Here is a 23,749-nt window from a genome sequence, read left to right as displayed (position 1 = left end):
TGAAAAATGTGTAATATTCAGGCACTTTTGGCACTTTCATCTTAGACACAACACACGTAATAGATTGTGATGCAGTCGGTACGTCGATCCTCTAAAGAAGCATTGACTGGGTGCAAGACTAACCAATGGCAAGCAAGTGTGTTTAGAAGAAGTGATGTGATGGTGGAGGTATGAAAAACTCACCCTCTGCTTCTCTGGGGCTCCAGTGGCCAGACGGGGAGCAGGGACGCGGGGATGAAGAATTCGAGGCGTACTGCAGGAGGACGTGACTTTCTGCACATTTATCACATACTGATCCCACTTCTCTAGGAAACCAACAGAGATAGACAAAATGCAACTTAGATACAGCGAATTCATGTGGATGGGAATCACCAATATTGGGCTTTATTTTTTACAAAAAATAAATAAATAAATAAGCATACCAGAGTGGACAAAATTATTCTACTTCGTCTCATGGCATGAATGTACCTGGGTGAACTTTTTTGCGAGACGCGAAATACGTACCAATATACGGAGCCCCGCACATGGCATGCAGGAAAAAAATAGTAGGCTAAATCGTGCGCATGATTTACTAATTCGTTCCCTCAATGTACTAAACGTGCACACGATTACTATTGTGTTCCCTCGATTTACTATTTCGTTCACTGGATTTATAAATTGTGTGCACGATTTACTAATTCGTTCCCTTGATTTGCTAAATCGAGCGCACTATTTAGCAAATCGAGGGAATGCAATAGTAAATCGAGGGAATGCAATAGTAATCGTGTGCACGTTTTAGTACATTGAGGGAACAAATTAGTAAATCGTGTGCACAATTTATTTATTTTTTCTTGCACGTACCAATAAGTACATATCACTGCAGTTTCCAAAATGAACGCTAAGGCAGTAAAACTCTGACATCTTTCATTCCTTTTCACACAAAATTACAGACTTTCGATAAATAAAGTGTAATTTACACATAATTACTTGAAGAATATCATGTTATGATTTCAAAACAATATTAATATGCTGGGAGATTTGAAAACTGATGCTTTTGAATGTTAGCATCACACAGCTAAGATGCTAACATTAGTCATACAAGCTTCATATCAATGGGTTTTCATTGGTGGTTGGTTTGTACAGAGGTGTACTTGTGAGGTGAGAAGCTCTGGTTCGAATCTTGTGTAACCACGGTTCAACAAAGCAGTTCAAATCTGCATATAAAGAAGCTCAAATGGCACGGTTGCATCAACAAATGCATTTTTATATTAGTTTTGCATTTGTTAACACTATCGGGCAGGTTTAGGGTTGGGTTTGGTGTAGGGCATATTTCCAACATGGCAGTATCTACTTTTTAATAGAAACTGATATTTATGTATTTATTGAAAAATTTACACTAAATGTAATTAATTATCCTTGAAAATAATACTTTGGTTCTACACCACTACTTGTTGGAAAATATAGGCTGTTATAGGAAACAAACTACTGTACACTGTTGAAAATAGACATATTTCTGTCACACTATTTAAAAACATTACTCCCAAGACAGACTTGGGTGTGAATTCCCTTATCAGCTCCAATGACTCATTAAGCACTTTTTCCAGAGGCCAATGACAAATTTTGCTGCTGCTTAGGCAGCCAGACTCTGGTGTTAGAATGTTATATGGATATACAAACAATGTCACATGGTCCAAGTGGAGAGTTTGAGAGCAACATGTCTCAACATGCCCCTTCTAAGGGGATTCCCCTGCCGCTGCCTCAGAGAATCCCACCTGTCTTTCACATAACTGTCCCTCACCGACTGTCTGCAGGCCCACAAATAAATATCCCAGACCGCATTCAGTGGATATTCTAGAGCCAACAAGATGATTTTGGAAGGCAATGTGAATAATTCCACTGTATCTGCGACGCAGCCAGTGCACCATTAATTGACACCATGTGTTAGCGATTTGGCAGACACTGAGAATTCTTAGTTGTTTTGCACTTCCTCCAATCTATCCTCTCACTGTATTTAAAAAAAAAAAAATGACTACAAAATATCTCTGACTTCTCCTCTTTCAATATTTACTAAACAGAAAACGCTTAGACATGTCTCCCCTCTGCCTACAGTGCATCCCCATTTATATTCCATGACATTTCATAAATCAGATTGCATCTGTCCAAATGCTGATGTGTATTTTACCACATATATTAGTAAAAATAGTCCCCAGGGTACGTGCTATTCCATTGCAACCTGAGTTCACCTGTCATAGAAGTGGCCAGAGATGGGTGGAAACCACTCCACAGTAATGGAGTCTTTTCCCTGTTCTACCACTTGGGGTGACATGGGGACTGGAGGGGGCCGGTAGTCGGGTTGCCAGGTCTGGTAGATGAGGTCCAAGTAGCAGTGCATGCGAGCTACCTGGTTAAGTGTAAAGGAATCAGTGCAGTCGTCATCTGCGGAAAAATTGAGTGAAAGTACAGTTATTTGGCCTAGTTTCTGATAGATCGATATAGCACATGAAAAGGCATTCCTGTTAAAAAGGTCAAAGACCAATATAAAAATCAATTAATGGTTTTAATTTTTGACAGTTGGTAATTTGAGGTGACATTTGTAACAGCTACTGCAAATAATAATAATAATAATAATAATAATAATAATAAATAAATAAATTAAAAGTTTGAGTAACGTTGAAAAGGTATTCAAATTTCCAAGTGTTCCGTAATTTAAAAAAATGAAAGTCTATCATAATCATAAATATCAATTATAATTTGAGAATGGTTATTATCTAAAAAAAAAAAAAAAAAAAAAAAAAAAAAGAGTGAAAAACCATTTCAAATTTCACTGTTTAACAATAAACTACTAATTTTTATACAGACCCTTAATTAGCAAAGAGCCAATATGAGATAAAATGAGGCTAGCTATGTGTTAAGAAAACCAAGAAACATCTAAGCATATATGATTTATTTAATGTCTTTTCAGTCACACTTTAGTTTTTGGAACCATTCTCACTATTAATTAACTACTAAAAACTCCTAATTTGCTGCCTATTAATAGTTAGAATGGTAGTTATTACGTTTAGGAGTGGCATATAGGATTAAGGGATCCAAAATATGGACATGCAAAATAAAATATTAATAAGCACTTATAACTAGCCAATATGTCATTAATATGCATGGTAATAAGCAACTAGTTAATAGTGAGTACTGGTCCCGAAAATAAAGTGTTACTGTTTTCTCCAATCAAGATTAAGTAGGAGAGTTTCCATAGATATGTTTTTACCTGCATAACTCATGTAATTATTGAAGGGTGTGTGAACAAAATTGCGGTTGCCACATGTTTCGTTGCCAGGCTCAGGGTCTCTGCAGTACTTGTATTTCGGTGTGGGATTGGTGTCGGCACACAGATCTCCAGTTTCCAGCGAAGGCTCGGTCTCTAAACATGCATCGTTGCAGGATTCGATCTCCGAGATGCCCCTAAACACATGGTACAGTCCCAGACTGTGACCAATCTCGTGGATCATGGTATGAGTGTGGCCAAATGTACCGTAGAAAGATGGATTCAGAACTATGCCACCTAAGAAGAAGCGAAGAAAAGTACACAGTGAAAGCCCTAATGTGCTTGTTCTTAAATATTCAGGATTGTTTCTTATCACTTGTTTAAGAAAAAGAAGGGTATTGCTTCCCAAGCTCTTTTATTTTTTAATTAGAATTAGTGGAATGAAAGCTAAACTGTTAACCACATGCAATTTTTCACTGCCATCTGGTACCGATCAGACTTCATTGAATACTAAAAAAAAAAAAAGAAAAAAAAAAATTCTAATTCTTCTTGTTCTAATTCAATACTTTTAAGAACAAGTACAACTCTTGCTCAAGCAATTGTAATCAGCCAAAAAAAAAAACACTGTCTTGCATAGTACATGCAACGGAAATGTATTGTAATTTTGTTTAATTTCGTACATTTCATGTCATCGTATCAGTTATGCTTCCACTAAGAAAATAAGCAGGGGTCTTGAGAATAGGAACCACTGAAAGAAGGTTAAGGTACAGAGTAAGACTTAGATATATGCTAGAACTCAGTTCAGACACTTTGCCTTCACTGCATTTATCCAGTATTTTCTCTACCTAGATGTGTGAGTGCCTCCTTGTCCCATGGCCAGGTAGCGACTCCAGCAAGGTCTTCATCTGAGGAATTGGCGAAGAAGATATTGAGGTGCGTGGAACCGTCCAGTTTTAGGATCTCTTTTACCTCTTTCACATCCAGATAGGCCCTGGAGCCAGAGATGGGGACACATGGTGAATATGAGCACAGTGTCTATAATGTAAACAGAACAAATACTTGTGTGTTTTAAGTTACTGTACATTTTTTCATATATTCTGTGGAAAGTAAATATGTACTTGCATAATAAGTACTCTGATAACTCATGTCACCCGAAGCTCAAACATCATGTTACATGATGGAGTTCTGCCAACAAGGTTACAGAGTCCAGCATTGGTGGGCCTCATTTACTTGTCAGCCTTATTTGACACTCATTATGACACACCAATGAATCTAAATTCCCCCCAGTGCAAAGTTGCTGGAAAACTTGTCCTACGGAGGATAAAACAGGATAGCTATTTCTTTGGAATGATATGAGATGCTACATTAAAGAGATTAATGTCAGTGTCTGCCTGTTCTTATGTATGTAGCATACTGACAAGTGGTCGCTATGAGAGTGATTAACACAATAACGATTCCTGTTTGTGCAATTCTGTGCTTTGACTACCGTACAGACACTGACTTGAGATCCTTAATGATCCTCAAGACTTAAAGTCCTGTTTTAGATAATGCAAATCTTGTCTCTTGACCCTTCACCTTAAAAGCTGAAATTATCACCATAATTATCGCTGCATTGCAAATTATGTGCATGCAAGAGCAATCGGTATTGAGTTTTGATCTTTCATTTGCACTCTCTCTACTGTGCCAACAGAGAAGCTGTCTAGCAATTGTTAACATCACTCTCAAGAATCCATTACAACCATGTTCCCTATTTCCCCAATCTGGTCCGCATTAACGTTTTTTAACAGCAAGCTAGGAGACCAAAGCAGGTGTGCAAATGTAAGTGTCTTTCCAAAGACAGGTGCGTTTATGAGCGTGTAGCTCCTTCAACTCGACGTGCTAAGAGCCCATTTGATACCAGAACACCCTATTAGGGCAAAACCCTTAACGGCCATTATGTTTATGGGCTCCACTGGCACTTAGAGTTCACACAACTGTAAAGCACCTTATGAAGGACCTCCCTGAGGTGACCCATGTGGCAGATCAGGAAACCCCATTCATCAATTAACCCAACACACACAAGAGCCAAGGGAAAAGCATGGACATCGCAACAGAGGCAGATGATAATATAGTATGGACTTACACCTGTGACTATTCTCTGGACTAAAGCCATGACAGACATTTTTCTTATTGCACATCAGCAAAATGCCCAAAATGGGCAGGCATCCAAAGCAAGGCATGAATTAATGTATACAAGTATATGTACATGGTGTGGATTCACACAAGCATTTAACTTTTGGCTTATGGGTTAACCAAAAGTGTGTCCAATGTATACGCCATCAAATCTGATCAGTGATCTTATGAAGGTAAAAACACAAATCTCTCCTTACAAATGGGCTGTTTGCTTGCAAAAACAATGTGGCACTGTATACAATCTTCAAAAGGTATGTAGAAATAACTTACAACACGTGCCTAAAACATGTAAGACAACATAAGTTGACATCATTCACATTTTTCAGAGACTCCAACCCAACGTCTCCTGTTAGCTAGATTTCCAAACAAGCAAAGTGGTAACAGGCACCGGGTCTACAAAAATAAACGTCCCACCACACAGCCATTGCTGTGCCACGCATGTAGCACAGTGTTCATCCAGAATTCCACAATTAAGAAGGAATGTTGATGAATGTTTGTGGTGCAGCCATCAGTGTGTCTCACTAGACGTTCCATAATCAAAACAAAATAAACAACCACTTGGGGTGCTTATCTAATAATTCTTCTTCTGTTCTCACTTTAATCTTTCTAAACTATCTTTCATCCATCAGTTGCAATATTTCCATTGAAATCTCTGGTTTAGCCAACTGCTGATTTCTGTTACTGGATTGGATATCCAGTGATAAACAGTCTCTTGATGATTGCGATGGGATAATATTTGGGAAAAACCACCTGCATGTTTTTCGTGACTGATGTCACCTCATAGCCCGCACACAGAGTCATTTGAAGAGCTTTAAGAATACTATTGGATGTGATTCTGCGGCCTGGAAAGCGTTCAAAATGGCTAATAGAAAACATTGCTTTCCTTTGAAAGAGAAGCTCAATTAAGGCATGCAGAAGAAATTCAAGGACAATACTGGAATACTGGGATGAATCATACAGATCAAAACAAAGACATAACAAGGTTGTTTTCACTTATCAATTCATTCACTTTTTTCTCTCGACATGGAAATGTTTAAACTTTTCTCATGAACCTTCGTGCACTTCTGTAAACAAACGTTTATGAATACATTTTGAAAACAAAATTGTTGCTTGGTGACCAATCTAAACAAGAATCAAATAAGCCTCCTTGAAATGTTGGTTTTTACTTAGCAGTCCATCCAACTAAAACAAAAGCCACCAAAAAAGTACTACTTAAAGCAATAAATCCCTCATAAAACAAATCTCATAATTTGGGATTACTACAGTACGTGTGTACTTGGGTCTATACCTATTTTTGTGAAACAAATAAACATAGCTACATTTCATATAGTCCAAAAGTTAAACCAGACCTTATTCATTGGTGAAATTGTAAACATGTTGTGCTTTCTATCCAGTGGCCACAGGTATTCAGACTTAGAAATCCAATTTCCGTTTACTCTTTTCATTTTTTGGCAATAAATACTGGTGTTTAAAACTTTAAGCAAATTGCCACACAGCAGGCGGTAACAGTTGCCCTAGAGCCACCTTCCTCAAATCTTGCCCTGGAGGTCCAATGCGCTGCATAGTTTAGCTCCAACCCTGATCAAAGTCACCTGCCTGTGATTTTCTAATGATTCCAAAGACATTGATTGGCAATGATTAGCATGCTCAGGTGTGTTTGATTAGGGTTAGAGCTAAACTCTGCAGGAAAGTGGATCTTGAGGTCCAGATTTGAGGATCCCTGCTTTGGATGGTTAGTTGTTTTTGATTAGATTTGTCTTGAAGTGCTTATGAAAAGCCAGAAGAGAAGTTCCCACTGCAATAACTGAAGAGTCGTGGGAGGCTCAGTAATGATCCACAGTTGCCTTACCAGATTACCTATAGCAGTCCTTCTCAAATCTGTCCTGGAGACCTCCATCCACTGCACATTTTGGATGTCTCACTCAACTAGTACACTTGATTCCACTCATCAGCTCATTATTGGAGACTGCAAGACTTGAATTGGGTGTGGCAGTTAAGGGTGACATCCAAAATGTGTAGGGGTGGGGGTCTCCAGGACAGGTTTGAGAAGCACTGGCCTGAAGCAGGAGTAGCCAGCCCTGCTTCTCTAGGGGCTACACTTTACTGCACACTTTATTTCCATGCCTGCTCCTACACGTGGATGTTGTATCAGAGTAATCCTGAAGACCTTGATTAACATATTCAGGGGTGTTTAATTAGGGTTGGAGCTAAACTCAGCAATGTGGCAGCCCTACAAGAGCAGGGATGCTACTCCTGACCTAGTCTCAGCCTCAGACGCCACGCCCAAAGACCGTTGGCTAAACGTCTGATGCATATGGAACCCAAAAGTGGAAACACTTCAGGAGTGTCGAAGATACGGTGAATTATATAGGATTTCCAGGAGACATGTGTGTCACATTCTTTAAAGGTTCTGCCTGGAAACAAAGATGTTGTGCTGCCAAATCCCCTCATGAAAGAAGAAAGCCGTAGTGTTTACATCCATGACGACGAGCGCTTATCAGGATCAACTAAAAGCTGTGTTTTCAAAAGTATGTGAAATATTTAAAGTTTGCAGCATAGATTCTTTAAAATGCGTCTGAGAGTTTTACACATTGGTCTGTTATTGTTGCAACACTTCCACACCCCCAAACGTGAAGATGAACGAAATAACTGTGATTGGCTGTTTGACATGTCAGTCAAACAGCCTCATGGGCGGGCCTTGGCCAATGAAAGCTGCCATGGATTCCAGACCTTCAGCCGTCAGTCTGAAGTTCTGGCTATGCGAGACTACTCCTGACCTAGAGAGACATGGCCACTATCTATACATGCTATTCAGCCTCCCTCTTTTGATAAACCTTTAACGTTACTGAACTGTGGAGATAGATCAGGAGTTTTGGAAGAAATGTTTAGCTACATAAATCCACACCAAGAGGAAGCAGTGTTTATCAATCTGAAATCAAAATTCTACTCAGGACACAATGTTTGCACATTTTGCAGTATACCAGGATTTTCCAATCCTCCTCCTCTGGGACCATCATCCAGAGTTCAGCTCTAGCCATAATTAAACACACCTGAACCAGCTAATCTCCTGTGGATTTATGTATCTTTATTAAACTCTCTGTTTGGTCATGTATCTTTAGCTGCTTCCAAAAGCTCTAAAATGCTGCCTTCGGAGGCACCGAAAACCTGGCATACTAGACTCACTACCTGGACAGCTGCCTCTGTACTTTCTACAATGTCAGACTCAACACCTTGACTAATGGCAAGCTGTCCGGGGAAGGTCCTTGGGGAAGCTTTGCCACATTTATGGAGTGGGTGCTGATGAACTGTAGATTGACTTTTACCATCATTCCAGTGGAGGACTTCTCCAGCCACACTCCTGACCAAGAGCCCGCCGAATCAACCTCTTGCTACTTCCGTCCAGCCCTGAATCATCTGTCATCACATTAGTTCTGTCCAGCCCTGAATCACCTGAACCTCTTGTGTTCCTTCCAAGCCTCCTTCTCCTGCATCCCCTTCACATATCTGCCAGTTCTTCAGCCCTGTCTCCGCTGGTTCCTGCAAATCCCTCAGCTCACCCTCAGTCAGCGCCATCCTGGTGCTTTGTCTCACCTTGAGTCTTTCAGTCTCCGGCTCCACCTTCGCATGAGGATCCCATGTCTCCGCCTCCTGCCTCCAAGTCCTGGATTCCACCTCAGCCCTTTGACTCATCGAATCTGCCTTGGCTCCTAGCTCCCTCATATCCACTGTGGCTCACCATACCACTGGCTCCACTGGGCTCCCTCATCCCTCTGGCTCCACCTTGGTCAGTCGTTGACCCTCCATTGCTACAGGATTCCACTCCTTTAGCTTCGCCTTGTCCCTCCATCTCTCTGGCTCCTTCTAGCTCCTCCTTAACTCCGGCTCCCCCTTGAACCTCAGCCATTCTGGCTTTGCCACAGTCTTCCGGGTCCTAGCCTCAGTTGCATGAGCTGTCGACTCTGCCTTGGCCCTTCAGACCCACGGTGTCACCCTGGCTCTTCTGTTCTCCGTCTCTGCCCTGGGCTCCTCAAATGGCTTTATCTCCATCAGTCAGCCCCCTGGTGTTGTTAGCTTTACCTCCACCATGGTTCCTTCCTCCATCAACTAGGCTGTCATCCTTGCTCTGCTCTGGGTCCACACCTGGCTCCTCCTTCTGCCTTGGCTCCTCCCTTCATCATCTCCACCCTGGTTCCTTCTGTCATTTCCTTCTCACAGTACCGGCCTTTCTCCTGCTCCACACCCTCCTCCAAAGCCCCCACCCTCCCTCCTCAGATCTTCTGCAGGACACACCATTCCCAGGGGGGCGTAATGTCATCAATATGTTTCTGTTTCATGGACTTTTAGTTTGTTTTCATTAGTTTCATGGTTGCTTCATGGTTCTTTTTCCACTTATCTTCAGTTTGTCAGGGTTACTAATGACATTAGTTCATTCTGTTCAGCTGTGTATCATTAATTTGCCTCATTTGTCAGTGCATTTAAGTTTAAACCTTTTCCTGTGTTCATTGTGAAGTATTGTCTTTGGATACTGTGTTTCTGTACCTGCTGTGGATTTATGTGTAAATCTTTATTAAACTCTGTGTTTTGGAATTTATCTTTGTCTTCTTTAGGCATTCCTGAAATGATTGTGACAGTAAAAAAGTGGCCATCCTGGAGCCGGAGTGGACACTTAATAAACTGCCAATGGTTTATTTTTTTTTATGGTTATGTACTAAAGATAAGAATGCAAAGGCGAATTATTTCCCACGTGTATGTGTGTGTATTTTTTATATATATATATATTTATATATATATATATATATATATATATATATATATATATATTATACTATGAGGTGCTGTCAAACGATTCATCGCGATTCATCACATCCAAAATAAGTTAAGTTAAAATAAGTACATAATACATGTGTGTACTGTGTATATTTATTGTGTATATATAAATAGACCCACAAACTGTTTATTTTTTTTATATATTTATATGTTTTTTTTTTTATGTATTTATATTAATATATTTTTTTTTATATTTTTGTATATATATATATATATATATATATATATATTAAATGTATAAACATAAAATATTTTTCTTAAATATATACACAAATATGTGTGTATTTATATATACATAATAAATATACACAGCACACACACACACACACACATTATGTAAACAAAAACGCATTATGTATACACAAACACACACACACACACACACACACACACATATAAGGAATTACGAAATATATAAGGTTTTGTTCAATTTATAACAGTTCGGTTTAGTGACAAACCTAACTACTATTTGGTAAAGTATAACACTGCCATGCTTAAATGACACATAAAACTGATGAGGTTTAAGATTTTGGTCATACTGCCCACCCCAACTTCTTAGGGACAGAAGGACACAACACCTCCTTTAACCATTGGCACTTTATTTCCCTTTTTAATATTTTATCCATTCATTTTTTCTAAAGCACCTGTCCAATATATTCTTAGGCTGTAGATGGCCAATCCATTAAAGGGCTAACACACAGACATTCATACTCACACCTACGGACAATTTAGTGTCTTCAGTTCACTTATACTACGTGTCTTTGGATTGTGGGGGAAACTGGAGCAGCAAAAGCAAATCCTCAAAAACACAAGAAGCATATGCCACACAGAAAGGTCTCAGCTCCTGACTCTGTGCTCTTAATTGTTGTCCCCAACACATTAAATCTTTTTGACAGAAATATTCATGCATGCAGTCTGGGTACCATTGGGTATTTATACTCCTTGATCTTAAACTCTTACCTTAAATGAGAAGCTGGATTGAAGCAAGTCTTGGTCACATCGGTGATGCTAGGGTTGCAGCAATCTCCATTATCATAACCATAGTTCTCACAGTTGCACTCTGGATCACAGACGCCATTCCCCTGTTTATGTTCAGGACATCGTGTCCTGGGTTTGCAGTAACCAGCATCAAATCCAGTCAGAGTGTGGTTGCATTCAGGGTCACAGTCCTCATCACCCACCTTGCTAATATCACAGTTGGCGAGTACCAGACGGTTATACAAAGAGGAATTGCTCACATTGTGCACAGTCAACTCCCAGGTAATGTTGTACATGTTAAAGGCTTCATTCAGATGCTGATGTTGTAGGTGAATCTGTTGATCTGTGACTGTGGGTTTGCACTGAGAGTCGTCAAACACATTCACAACACGATACCGTACTGTTTTGGGGCGGCGGAAGCTCCAGAATTGATTATAGTTGCGCGCCACATCTGTGTTATCACACACCGTCTGTCCGCAAGCTGGAGGCTCCAGGGTAGTGTCCAAAGACCCCAACCCTGCACGTGGACCCTTATCTGGTATTGGGAAGCTGCCGTCCTTCACAGCCAGCCATTTACGTGCTGGGTGTTCAAATGTTTCGCGGATCACCAGGTCAACCAGGTCCTCAGGATCCTCGTGTCCATGCATGTCCCTCATGATCTGCCTCTGAGAGAGAGCCTGTCGCCACAAACCAACACGCTCCACAGAGCCTCTGTAGTTATGATTCAAGGCATTTCCACCCACCATCAGCACGAGTTTAAATCAGACCAAATCATTACATGTATCTGTTTTTATTTGCATATAGTGCATGCATTATGTAAGAACTGGAATCTTTTAAAAGGTGAAGAGTGTTTTTTCTGATAAGATACTTTACAGAACTAAATGTAGATAGCTCTGTAAGTAAACCCTTGATAAAACCCTTGAAAAATTAAATTAATTTGAATCTCCCAACCAGCTCTACATATCATCATTGGTTCAACTAATGCGATGCGGCGTGCTCATATATGTGTCCCGTAAAACAAGAGTCACAATAAAAAGGAGTCCAAAACTTGTAGAAGTACATAAGATAAAATGGCACGGCTACTTCTGTGAATGCATTTTTATCTCATGTTTGCTTTGACAACACTATAGATTATGTTTAGTGTTGGTGGTTCAATTTTTTATGAATGTGATAGAGCATTAACATTTTTAGCGGCACAGAAAAAACATTTAATTTCCTAACAGGGGTGTCCAATCCTGCTCCTGGAGGGCCACTGTCCTGAGGTGTTTAGCTCCAACCCCAATTGAAACAACTGAACCAGCTAATAAAGGTCTTACTTGGCACACTAAAAATTTCCAGGTAGGTGTGCTGAGGTAAGTTGGAGCTAAACTTTGCAGGACAGTGGCCCTCCAGAACAGAGTTTGGCCAACCCTGACCTAGAAGCACAGAAATTACACACTTCACCTTTAACTACTACTACTAATAATGATAATAATACTAATAATAATACACTGTAATAATAATAATAAAAAAAATGTATAATTTGACAAAATATTGTCAAAAGTTAAACTCTGAAATGCTAAATAATTAAACTTACCTTACACTTTTTAGTAAGGGGGCTGAAGACATCACCTGACTGTTCCCTGCTAACAGCTGTCTGAGCACCATTGACGTATAACTTCATATAGAGGCCATTGTAAGTCACAGCTACATGGGCCCAGTGGTTGGGCAAGTAGCGGGCATTTGAATGAATGGACGTAACTTTGTGTGCTCGATCCGTTTTAAGGGAGAAGAAGAAACGTGGGTCACGGTTTCCCTGCTCACTCACAGATTTAATTCCCAACAGCCATCCACGATCACTGGAGGCATAGAAGCATTTGTCGAAGAGACCTGTGTAAAAAAATTAGAACAAATGTGTCAGGAGGGAAAGTCAGCTGTACTTCACTACTTCAACATTTCAGGAAATAACAGAGTAGAGGAGGAAGGGAAAGGATGTATGGAAATGACATGAACCTGCATATAGGTGCCATTAAACAAAGCACCCTAGGTAGCCTACATGCATGCACCCAACAAGAAGTCTTATTTATTTATTTGTTTATTTATTTAACAAATATTAGGAGTGGTATGCTAGAACACTTCATTCATTTATGATTACTCACTTTATTAATTTTATTTTTATTGTATTTTTGTAATGCCCAGACTTCACTTTTTATCTAAATATAGGTTGTTTTGTCACAATTCTTAGTTTTGTATTCTGAATAAATTGTTGGTCAAGTTCTTAAGTTCTCAAAAAATAACATTCATCTCACCACAAATATGAAATAAAACAAGGACAAGGGCTTAGGAGTATTCCACCATCAGCAGTACTGGCATTTTACAGTAAACGGTACTGCTAAATAAAAAAAAACTTAAAAAAAAACTATATTTTATCTGGCAATATCAGTGAAAATATATTGCTTCATAGACAAAACTATACTATAACTGTAATAATAGGAGGGGAGAGATAAGAGGAAGCAGTGAATGACCCTGAACATTAATTATGGCTATGGTGTGTCAGCAGCTTGTCCACTAACAATGTAGATTTAAGATGTTTTAGATATAGTTAGTGGAATCGTGATTTTTAATGTTCACTTTCCTAATACACCTTGTTCTTCCAGAATACAACCTTATTGAAGCAACTTATTTTCTTTTACAATTACAGTATTTTGATGTAGAAATTTTGCTGTAAATAAATAAATAAAATTGTGTAGGATGTTGCTGGGAGTTTACTAGACAGTTTCTAGTTAAATTTAATGCAAATGCAAATGTAGTTTTTTAATTAAATTGTTTAGGTTGTTTATGGTGTTTTTGTGGGTTTTTTATAGTTTTTTTTAATGCAACCCTCGAGGAACTAGGGTTACATAGTAACCTAGAGACGTTCCTCTTCAGGAACGAACGCTGCGTCGAGCGCTTTGCGTTCCCCAAAGCGCTCGACGCAGCGTCTCGTTCCCTCGGGAACTAGGGTTAATACGTAACCTAGAGACAAAATTGTGTAGGATGTTGCTGGGAGTTTACTAGACAGTTTCTAGTTAAATTTAATGCAAATGCAAATGTTTGGTAGCTGCAGCTTTAAATCTATAGGAGAATTTATATACATTCTCTCAGGTTGGGGAATTTGGAGGGGGAAAAATACTTTACCCAAGTTTACAAATTAACACAGGACACTTTAGTATGCTTTAATGATTTAAGCATCATGAAACCTAAATGCCCTTTCTTGGATGTCACCTAACCAGTCAAGCTTGCATTCTGTATCTCGGATCAGATCTGCTGTGTAAGTCAATTTGTATCTCATCATCATGGAAGATCAGTGTCAACTAAGCAGTTTTTTCTTGCACTCTCATCAATCTAACGCGTTGAACACACTCTTATACCAAATGGACAGTCTTAATCATCTGATTCAAGTCAACATAAGGTTTTGTTGAAATCAAGACAGTGTGGTTTTCCTGTACTGTTTCCAAAGCTAAAAATTAGTCTAAACAGTCTAAAAAAAAGATGTCTAATTTGCCGTCTAATTATGTCCATCTCAGTTTCTTCTTCAGCTGCCAAGTCATTATGATAAATAATATTGATGGTCTATAAAGCACTCATCCAAATCTATCTTACATACTGCAGACACAAACTCAGCGCTGTTCAAGGTGCTGAATTTACTGACATTAGGACATTGATAAGCTTTTTGTTTTTCCTTCATCAAATGTCTTAAAATAGTCCTTCATTCCTCGCTCTTAAATCTTCTGCATAATGGAATGAAAAAAATGACATAGCTCAAAAAACAAAACAACACAAAAACAACATTAAGTCTCGACATTAAGGCTAACGCTGTGCACAAACAACAACAAGAACAGTGACTGCTGAAAATAAGTAGTGGCTTCTCTCAAAACAACTGACTTATGTCTTCATTCTTAGAGGAATGAATTAGATTTAAAAGATTAAGCATGTCTGGATAAGCCAGAGTCACTTCAATCACTTTTTCTTGTTTTATTGGGCAGAAGCAAGGAAACTGGCTTTTTGTACATAGAATCTCACATGGCTGATGCCATAAATCTGCCCATTTTATAAGTGATTTGTAAAAATAGTGAAATTAGTGCAGAATCTCAAAGAAAGGTCTGCAAAAATAGAAGACACGGTACTGTGTCAATATGAAGGAATTCTCCATATTGATTTTTACTGCTGTTTTACCCATAGTTTGGATTATGCATTGCATATTTTCTCCTAGGACATTATCTGTCTTTCTACAGATTTGTTTTCTTGCAGTGATCATGCCGTAACTTTTTCCCTAACTTTAATTCATCATATACATAAAAGGATTATTGGATGTGATATCAGATTTCTGGGGCCCACTGTATAAAATATTGATTATATCCATATACAGCATCATGATGCATACATTTATGGATCCAATGCGTGCGTGTATGGGAGATTTTATACTGTTAATCTCCGTAATGCTGGTCAGGGATTTGGTCCAGTGCAAACCCACTGCAAGCCTGAAAGAGATGATGTCATCTCAGTGTGTTGGGTTACTGGAGGGGGGCGCACTGCACTCAGATGCCACGCGTAAATCAGTGATGCCCACTGCCGCATCAGTAGTGAATTCTAGTCGTGCGTGACTGCGTAGAGAAATACACTTCTTGCAGCCAGCTTTTTTCTTTTTTTTTTTTTTTTTTTTTTTTTTTTTTTTTTTTTTTGCCCATGACTTTCAAAAAAGACCAACATGTCGTGTCTTTTACGCTCTCTGTCGGCAGAAAGCGGAATCGAAAACGATGTTGTAATGCTTACTCACTGAAAAAAAAAAAACCTCTACAGGACTGCGGTGGCGTTTGCAAACTCAGATTTGTGTTTTCTGGTGTCTGCAGGTACTGGAGGAGAACGTAATTGCAATGCGATGCGATTTGGTAAGGTGTGTAGCCACAGTTCAGACGTCTGCAAAGCTCAGAACAGCTTCACTTTTCTCCTGTGTTTTCCTCCGAGCTAAATGGAGGTGGTGGGATTTGGGGTCTTTCGGGGATTCGAGGGTAGTACTTCTCCACCGGGTGTCTCACAAGACGCGCAAAGACGCGGGAAGGGGAAAGTCCTGTCCCGCTTGCTCTCTTGAGCTCAGAGCTTAAACAGCAAGCTTTTGGATAGACTACATTTAGATCAATTAAGTCATAATTTTCCTCTCACATCAGCCCAAACGCTAATATCAGAAATGAATTAAAGAGCGCGTGTGTGCGTGTGTCTGTGTGAGAGAGAACGTGTGGAGTCTCCGAGCTGACGTACGTGATTACTTAATCATTCGACATTGGAACTGATTGACCTGTAAGAGGTACGAGGAAGTTGTACACTATCCTAACACTGCTAAAGCCACCTGGTCATGCCTCATCACTCACATGCATTACTCTTCCACCAACATTCATCTCACATAAACTCAAGTAAAACGCATAAATCTGTTCCTACCAGCTATAACGGTAGGAGAACGCTGCCCACCCTCCGCTTTGACCCACATCTGGAGAGTGAAATTGCCCTTTGGTATGTCCACGCCGGGCTTCAGTCTCAGTTGGTCCCCTCTGCCCGTAAAATAAACGGCTTTTCCCCGAGGGGAGCTTGCATCCTCCGCCGGAGAGGAGCGTCGGCGCTGGCGGGGGAGCCGGCGGTCCAGCGCCGGCAGGGAGCGCTTGCCCCGAGGCAGCCGGGTGGCACAAGCCCCCTGGAAGACCGCTTTGGCTTCTCTGATCTTCACCAGCTCGCGTTTGGATCGGGTCTTTCTCAGGACCGTCCCGCAATCTGATCCCACACACAGGACGAGCAGGATGGCGAGACACTGGAGAAAAGTCCAAACTTTCATTTTATTCAACACAAGAGTGATAATAATGATGAGGAAGCGGATGGGTATGATAATATCCCAGAGAAATGCGCACGGACGCGCTCTCTCCAAAGTCCTTCCACTTGTTATTGTTGTTTTCTTTTCTTTTCCCCGTCTTTCACAATCGTTTGTCAAAGACGAATGTTCCAGATACACAAATCCATGAAACACTTTATTTCACTATACGAGCCGTATACGAGTTTTTCTTTTTACTTCTTCTGGAGGCTAAAGTGAGTCTTCTGACGAGATCGCGGCTTAATTCATTGATTCGATCAGTAATCAAGGAATAAAGAGCTTCATTCACACTCACTGTACTTCTCTCTTTCTCTACTCGCAAAACAATGTTTAAGAACAATTCATGAATGCAGAACACGTCCAAACATGACGGGCTGTCATATGCGAGGATGGAGCACATTCAGAGGCTGTTTGTGCTGAAGTTGTCTCGGCGTTAGAAGTTGAAGTGATTGAGATGGTCTGCAGGAGGTTCGGAGGTGTCCAGAGCATCGCGGATCCTCATGTATGCTGTGAGCTCCGCTGGAGATCCTTCAGTCTTTTAAGAGTGAGAATGTGATGGAAGCAGGCCAGCCCATGTTTCAGTCCTACATGAGTTTTTCTCCTTCCGATCCTCCTCTCGTGTTGTGCTGAAGTCACAGGTAAAGCACTGACGGCAGGAGCATTTCCACACATGCTCCTCCAAGTGTTGGACAGAGTTGGGAAGGGGCGTGTGTGTGTATGTGTGTGTGCGCGCGCGCGCGCGTGTATCCCTCTAGTGGCTACAATTCAAACCATTTCATTCATTTCAAGTGCCCGAAGTCACACTGGTAATATTTGTTTTCTTTGTGGTTTGTTTATTTAATATGCATTTTACACTACAGCTCTGTAAATAAATAAATAATGTAATAATGTAAAATGCGATATGTGATAAGAATAAGAGTTGAATGAAAGCAGTTACCACGTGAAACACAAGTTACATGACAATGTTATTATACCTGCACAAATAATAATACTTGTTTTCAAATAATATATATTGAATTAAGTCTGACAAATTACTTTTTTTCCTTGTTTTAAGCAAAACCACTTTTAACAAAGTACTTAAAGTCTGAAGGGGAACAAAAAAATGTTGCCACAAAATAAACTTTATATATATATATATATATATGTTATAGGATATATCGAGAGAGGATATAATATATATATAAAAACTTACACAGACACATCAATGTTTACACTGTGTTGTTTCCCAGATAAAAACAAAATATACTACCTAAACAAAGATAACTGGGAGTAAATTTTGTTTTGGTCTTTCAAACACACACACACATTCATATCTAATTGGGCTTTTTTTTTTTTTTTTTGTATATATATGTATATATGTACTGGTGTCATATATATATATATATATATATATATATATATATATACATATATATATAATTTATATATAATACAAAGATAATATATTTTATTTGGTCTATATATAACAAATTTTTTTTTTTTTTTCTTTTATATATATATCATATATATATATAATAAAACAATATCAAGCTTAACCCTTGTAGCACATGCATTTCATTAGAATATCGCAGCAGTACTTTATCATGTAAAACACACTGTAAAGTGTGGCTTAATCACTGTACAAATGACTGGCAGTCAGTTTGCACGCACTCCTCTAAAAGAGGAAAAAATATGCAGACGAGAACAGGATGGAGAAGCACTAAGACCAGGAATTTGTGCTATTCTGCATGAAATTGTTGGAGAGTTTATTTCCTCAGTTCTTTGAGGTGGTCCACCTTTGTATGGCAGACCATCTGTGTGGAGCGTGGAGACAGAGCTGGTGTGGAATGCCACAAGAGCTTTTGTTCTCTGTTTGTTTGGTGTAAACGAACACGCAGACAGCAGAAAATTGCTACCTACCATTAAACAGGGCCAAACCAATGTTAAATATTTGTCTCAGTTTTGTCACATTGCAGTGGTGAAACCACTTTTTTCTTTTCCTTTGTCCAGACAGAACAGAAGAATGGCATGGGTCATAGCGGTCAGGTCAGCCAAATTATGTTTAGAGGAAACCTTCAGATACAGTAAATTCCATGTCACTGAGCACACGACATGTTATACAATTTGGATTAAAATTCATAATTGCTTTCCTTAAAGTTCATGCATTACAAAACAAATTCAGTCAAGCAGAGCATGTTATGAACTGAATGAACTCTGTTCTAATTTTTTGTTGTAAAAATATTTCTTCAAATATATATGTGTATGTGCTACAGTCAACAAGTATTAGCTTCTTTTATTCTGCTTTCTTTTACTCATGCTCAACCCATCCAAGGTAGACGAGTTTATTTCTTCATCAGATGTTGAGAAATGTAGCATCAGTGAAAAGGTGGTCTGCTCTGAATCAGGAGTGAAATATGCACAGATAAAGCACCGTTTACAAGCCAAAACAGCTCTAAACAAATATGTGGGTGGATTTTGATGTGAAAGGACAACAAGGAATGGACTTTTTAACCAGAGGAAGTTATTATTATGGACTCATATTTTGACCAGAAGCAAAATTTTGTAGTTGAAAACGTGATTCTTGCAAACATGCAGCTTTAGGCTTTACAAGCCATTAACTGAAGGACTGGAGTCATGTGGATTACTTTGTGGATTTTTGTGATGTTTCTATTAGCTGTTTGATCTCTCATTCTGATGGCACCCATTCATTGGAAATTATCCGGTGGTGAGCAACACTGAAACAAAAACAGATCAATGGGACAGTTCTTATCAAAATATAATCAAATAATTGGACTTGAATCATTATATTAGTATAGCTGTATGTGCTGCCTTTTATAGAGCTGTTTTTTTTTTGTTGTTGTTGTTGTTGTTGTTGTTGTTTTTTCTATGATTATACAATTACAACTGATTTTAAGGAAGGAGAATGGCTGATTAATATATTACTTAGTGGATGGAAGTAGATGGAATGTAGATTCAATTACAAATCAATCAATCATTCAATCACTAAAAGCTGAATGTCTGAAGGAAAAGTGAACAAATGAAATGAATTTTGAAACTTCTTGTCTTGTTTTCCAGTACAAATATCTAAACATTCTGAAATGAAGATACATTTGCTAGATAAGCACAATTACTTAGGCTTGTTAAAAATGTAAAATGTATCAAAATTAAGTGAGTTCATGCTTAAAACAAAAACAAATATATCCATCAAGAAAAATAAACCATTCAAAAGAAAAACAAGATAATTTTTCTTAACCCACTAACAGATTTTTTTTTCTTGTTTTAAGAAAAAGTCACTTAATTTTTATTGATTGATTGATTGATCGATCGATTCTTTAGATCCTTTATAACCCAGTTCCAGTCCAGTTCCAGTTCTTGTGAGTATGTGTTTCTATTTTTACAGTGATTTGGGAAAAATACCTTAATCTTTTCATTGACAATAAAAAGAGTTGCACGACTTATTCCAGTTCAGTCTGAAAGAGTAATTTGTGCTAATAACGTGGATAACGTTTAGACAAAGGGCATGTTGTGCAAAAGAAAATAACATGATAATCCTCCATACGTCAGTCTCTAGGCTGATATCTGATCGCCTGGAGTAGAAAAGGAAAAAACACACTGAAGTATAATCCATTAATGCATTTGCAAAAATAATCTGTCACTTTGGAGCAGCTAAAGTCCCATTTTAAATGCACTGTCCCCATATGGAGAATGATCCACGAAAAAAGAGCAAAAGAGAAATAACATAATACAATCATTATAATGGACAATAATGTGAATCACCTTACAATATAACATCTGTTTGCCTTTATCATAATATCTCGCTGATAAGATTATAACCATGGATATATGGTAGGCTTCAAAGCATCAGATTCATTCATGCAGAATCTGTGCAAATTAATTATAAATCAACAAAACAATGTTCCTCTGTAAGAAACATAGTTTTATGCTTTAACCATTTGATAATTTACATATTGTAAGCAATAACGCATGTGCAAGTACATTTAAGTACATTTTACAAGAAAATTGTAGCTCAGTCTTTTTATTTATTTTTGGAAAATTTGCTTCAGTTTCAGAGTGAAAATGGTTTCAAAGTAAATCCATCATAATTTTTTTTAACAAACTTCTGTTTACAAACTTCGAACTTCACTGCATATTTTTCTCTGTTATACTAAATAAGTCTTTTTTTCTATATAAATGCGCATTAATATATGTGCATACTCCACTTTTTTTTCTTTTATAGACAAGAAATCCCCATTCCCATTTTATAAATAGTCAAATGCATCACTCATTTTTGCAACACTTATACAAGGTCTTTTTTTGTCCACTCTTCAATGGGTAAAAATTAATAAAGGATATATTTGTATACAGTTTTCTTTTCCTAAGCTCGCTACACATATAACTTGAGCTGGATGTGCACCTAAGTTCTCAACAGAGGAGGTGTAACACATGAAACTGCTGGTGTCATTTAGACAAAGCTTTCAGATCCCACTGTTCACCCTGACGTCCTGAACTGAACAACTCCTGCTTAATTGAAGTCACAAGCAGAACAGTTGGTGTCAATCTAATCTCCAAAACAAGACAAGGGTGATGCAAAACTCCATGCTGTTCCTCTCATAACGTCATCTGAGAGTGAAGTAATCTACAAATCCAGCCAAGATCCTCACATGAAGAGGGGCTGATAAGCCTTTTTTAGAGTTTCACAAGTCTTAAACATATTTCAATTCATGAGTCTAAATGACTGAATTTGCCATGTGCCACCCAGGATGTTAAAATTGAACTGCCATGACAGAAAGATTAAGAAAATGATGTTCAGTTTGAAAGAAAATTCAACACAGATGCACAATTTATAGGCTAACAATCTATATCTTGCCAGTAGAATTTTTTTAAATTTATTTTTAATTTTTTAATTATTTATTCTTCTAGAACCTTCTGGTGTAAAGATTGGAGTAAGAAGTTGAAATTGCTAAACATTTAAAGCATTTGCTTGTGTCATAATTTTACGTCATAGTATGTGACGTAAAATTTGTCATCAGCAAAATTATCTTTGTAGCATTCACATAATATGCATGAATATGCTAATTAGACCTCACCTCCATTCAGTCATAGCAACTTACAAACGCAAGTGGCAATATTGGATCTATTTGTATTATAGGTTTTTTTTTTTTTTTTTACAATTTCCTAACAAAAAAGTAGGTCACACCAGTGACTTCAACTAAAAGTTTCATATGAAATCATGAGATAAATTAGAAAATTTTAAAATTGTCATTTTAAAAATGTCGTCTATTCACAAATCTTAAAATTGCAACGGGTAAAAAAGGCTGCATTTTTAGTACATTGACGTCTTGTAAACATACATTCTCCTTAAAACTGCAGTGTCCCAGTGTCTTTGGAACACTGCAATTTTAAGGAGAAAATACTCAGAATTAGAAAATGGTTTGTCTTTAAGCATATTAAAAACAACAGACAGACATATAAACAGCATTAAACTTGATTTTCACCACAGGGGGGTCTTTAATAAAAGATTTTAGAAATGTATTAAGTTGTTTTTCCCCATTTCTGCATTAAAACCCACAATTAACCTTGGCCACCCATAATGGTTCTCAACCCTTAAAAAAAAAAAAAAGTGTAAAACATATTTTTAAAGCAAAACAGTGAATTAAAAAGATTGCAAAAGTGAAAGAATGTAACTGTCCAGAACCCGCATTGAACATCTTTGAGATGAATAGGTTCAGTGAGCCAGACCTCATCACCCAACATCACTGCCTGAAATCTAATGCTCTTGTGATATTTATGCATAAGGATTAAACCCTCCCTATTCACTGCTATTGATTTCGTTCCTCTGAGAACATACATGGAAAGATTCAGACACAAGAGCATTAGCGAGGTCAACCAAGTATTTGGGTCTAGCAGTCAAGTAAATTCACACGAGATTCAGTAAACCATTTCTAGATGGACATTACTTTACACAGAGTGCTGCAGGGATGATTTATTTTGTAGGGAAAAAAAGTGGAATTTTAGCACTTGGGGTTTCATCGTTCTGAAATATTTTTTTTTATTTTTTTTATGGGTTTTCTGGTTAGATGAAGACAAACCCAGACATTTACATAAACTCCGCCACCAGGAACATGCAACAGAGGCGGTGAGGCCATGTTGCATTGCTTTAGAGAAGAGGAAGAGAAAACTAGGGGTGCATTTTTGACGTCGGTTTTTTGTCTGGCAGTGGCAGCAGGTATGTGTTAAAATTTCATATTGGAGCCTCTACTAGGTCGATTCTGGCACCCAACATCACAAGAAGATGATATTTTATACTCCTTATGTAGCCAACTCTGTGCTGTGCTGGTTTGGATTGGTCAAGTTTTGTTTTTGTTTTTTTTCAGGTTATTGTTGTGTCGTATTTGTGACGTTGGCCCTAAAAGGGTCTATATGAATCACGATTCTGTCTTTTAACATTTCTAATGGGAAGCGTTAAAAGTCCACTTAGGTGCCTTGAAACACACACCGTTATTCAATCTGTTGACATCAATTTATCTGAAAGAGGAAGACAGGGTGGGACATATCAAGCAGCCCCGCCCCCTTTTTAAATAGGCAATAGCATTTGTTTATATCACAGCTTGGGCTAGAGTCGTTAAGCTCAATAAAGCCACATTTGATAGGGTATGACCGCCACAAACTCATCCATATTGCTA

General features: G+C 38.4%; 1 protein-coding gene across 2 annotated transcripts in view; it reads right to left on the bottom strand.

Annotated features, from left to right (window-relative positions):
• Positions 1 to 17,789, bottom strand: part of LOC109095716 (pappalysin-1-like) — a 115,382-nt gene extending 97,593 nt beyond the window's left edge. For both annotated transcript variants that reach the window (XM_042723071.1, XM_042723072.1), the window contains exons 1-7: positions 16,667 to 17,789; positions 12,792 to 13,084; positions 11,198 to 11,967; positions 4,084 to 4,229; positions 3,242 to 3,535; positions 2,223 to 2,415; positions 184 to 305 (exon numbers count right to left, since the gene is read on the bottom strand). In XM_042723071.1, the coding sequence (XP_042579005.1) occupies positions 184 to 305; positions 2,223 to 2,415; positions 3,242 to 3,535; positions 4,084 to 4,229; positions 11,198 to 11,967; positions 12,792 to 13,084; positions 16,667 to 17,054 (2,206 nt within the window). In that variant the 5' untranslated portion in view covers positions 17,055 to 17,789. The remainder of the gene's footprint in view (positions 1 to 183; positions 306 to 2,222; positions 2,416 to 3,241; positions 3,536 to 4,083; positions 4,230 to 11,197; positions 11,968 to 12,791; positions 13,085 to 16,666) is intronic.
• Positions 17,790 to 23,749: the final 5,960 nt, after the last annotated feature.

Source organism: Cyprinus carpio, chromosome B5, assembly GCF_018340385.1.
Source record: "Cyprinus carpio isolate SPL01 chromosome B5, ASM1834038v1, whole genome shotgun sequence".
NCBI classification, from domain to species: Eukaryota; Metazoa; Chordata; class Actinopteri; order Cypriniformes; family Cyprinidae; genus Cyprinus; species Cyprinus carpio.
Note: the sequence above shows the minus strand (reverse complement) of the source record. Positions and strands in the feature narration are given on the sequence as shown.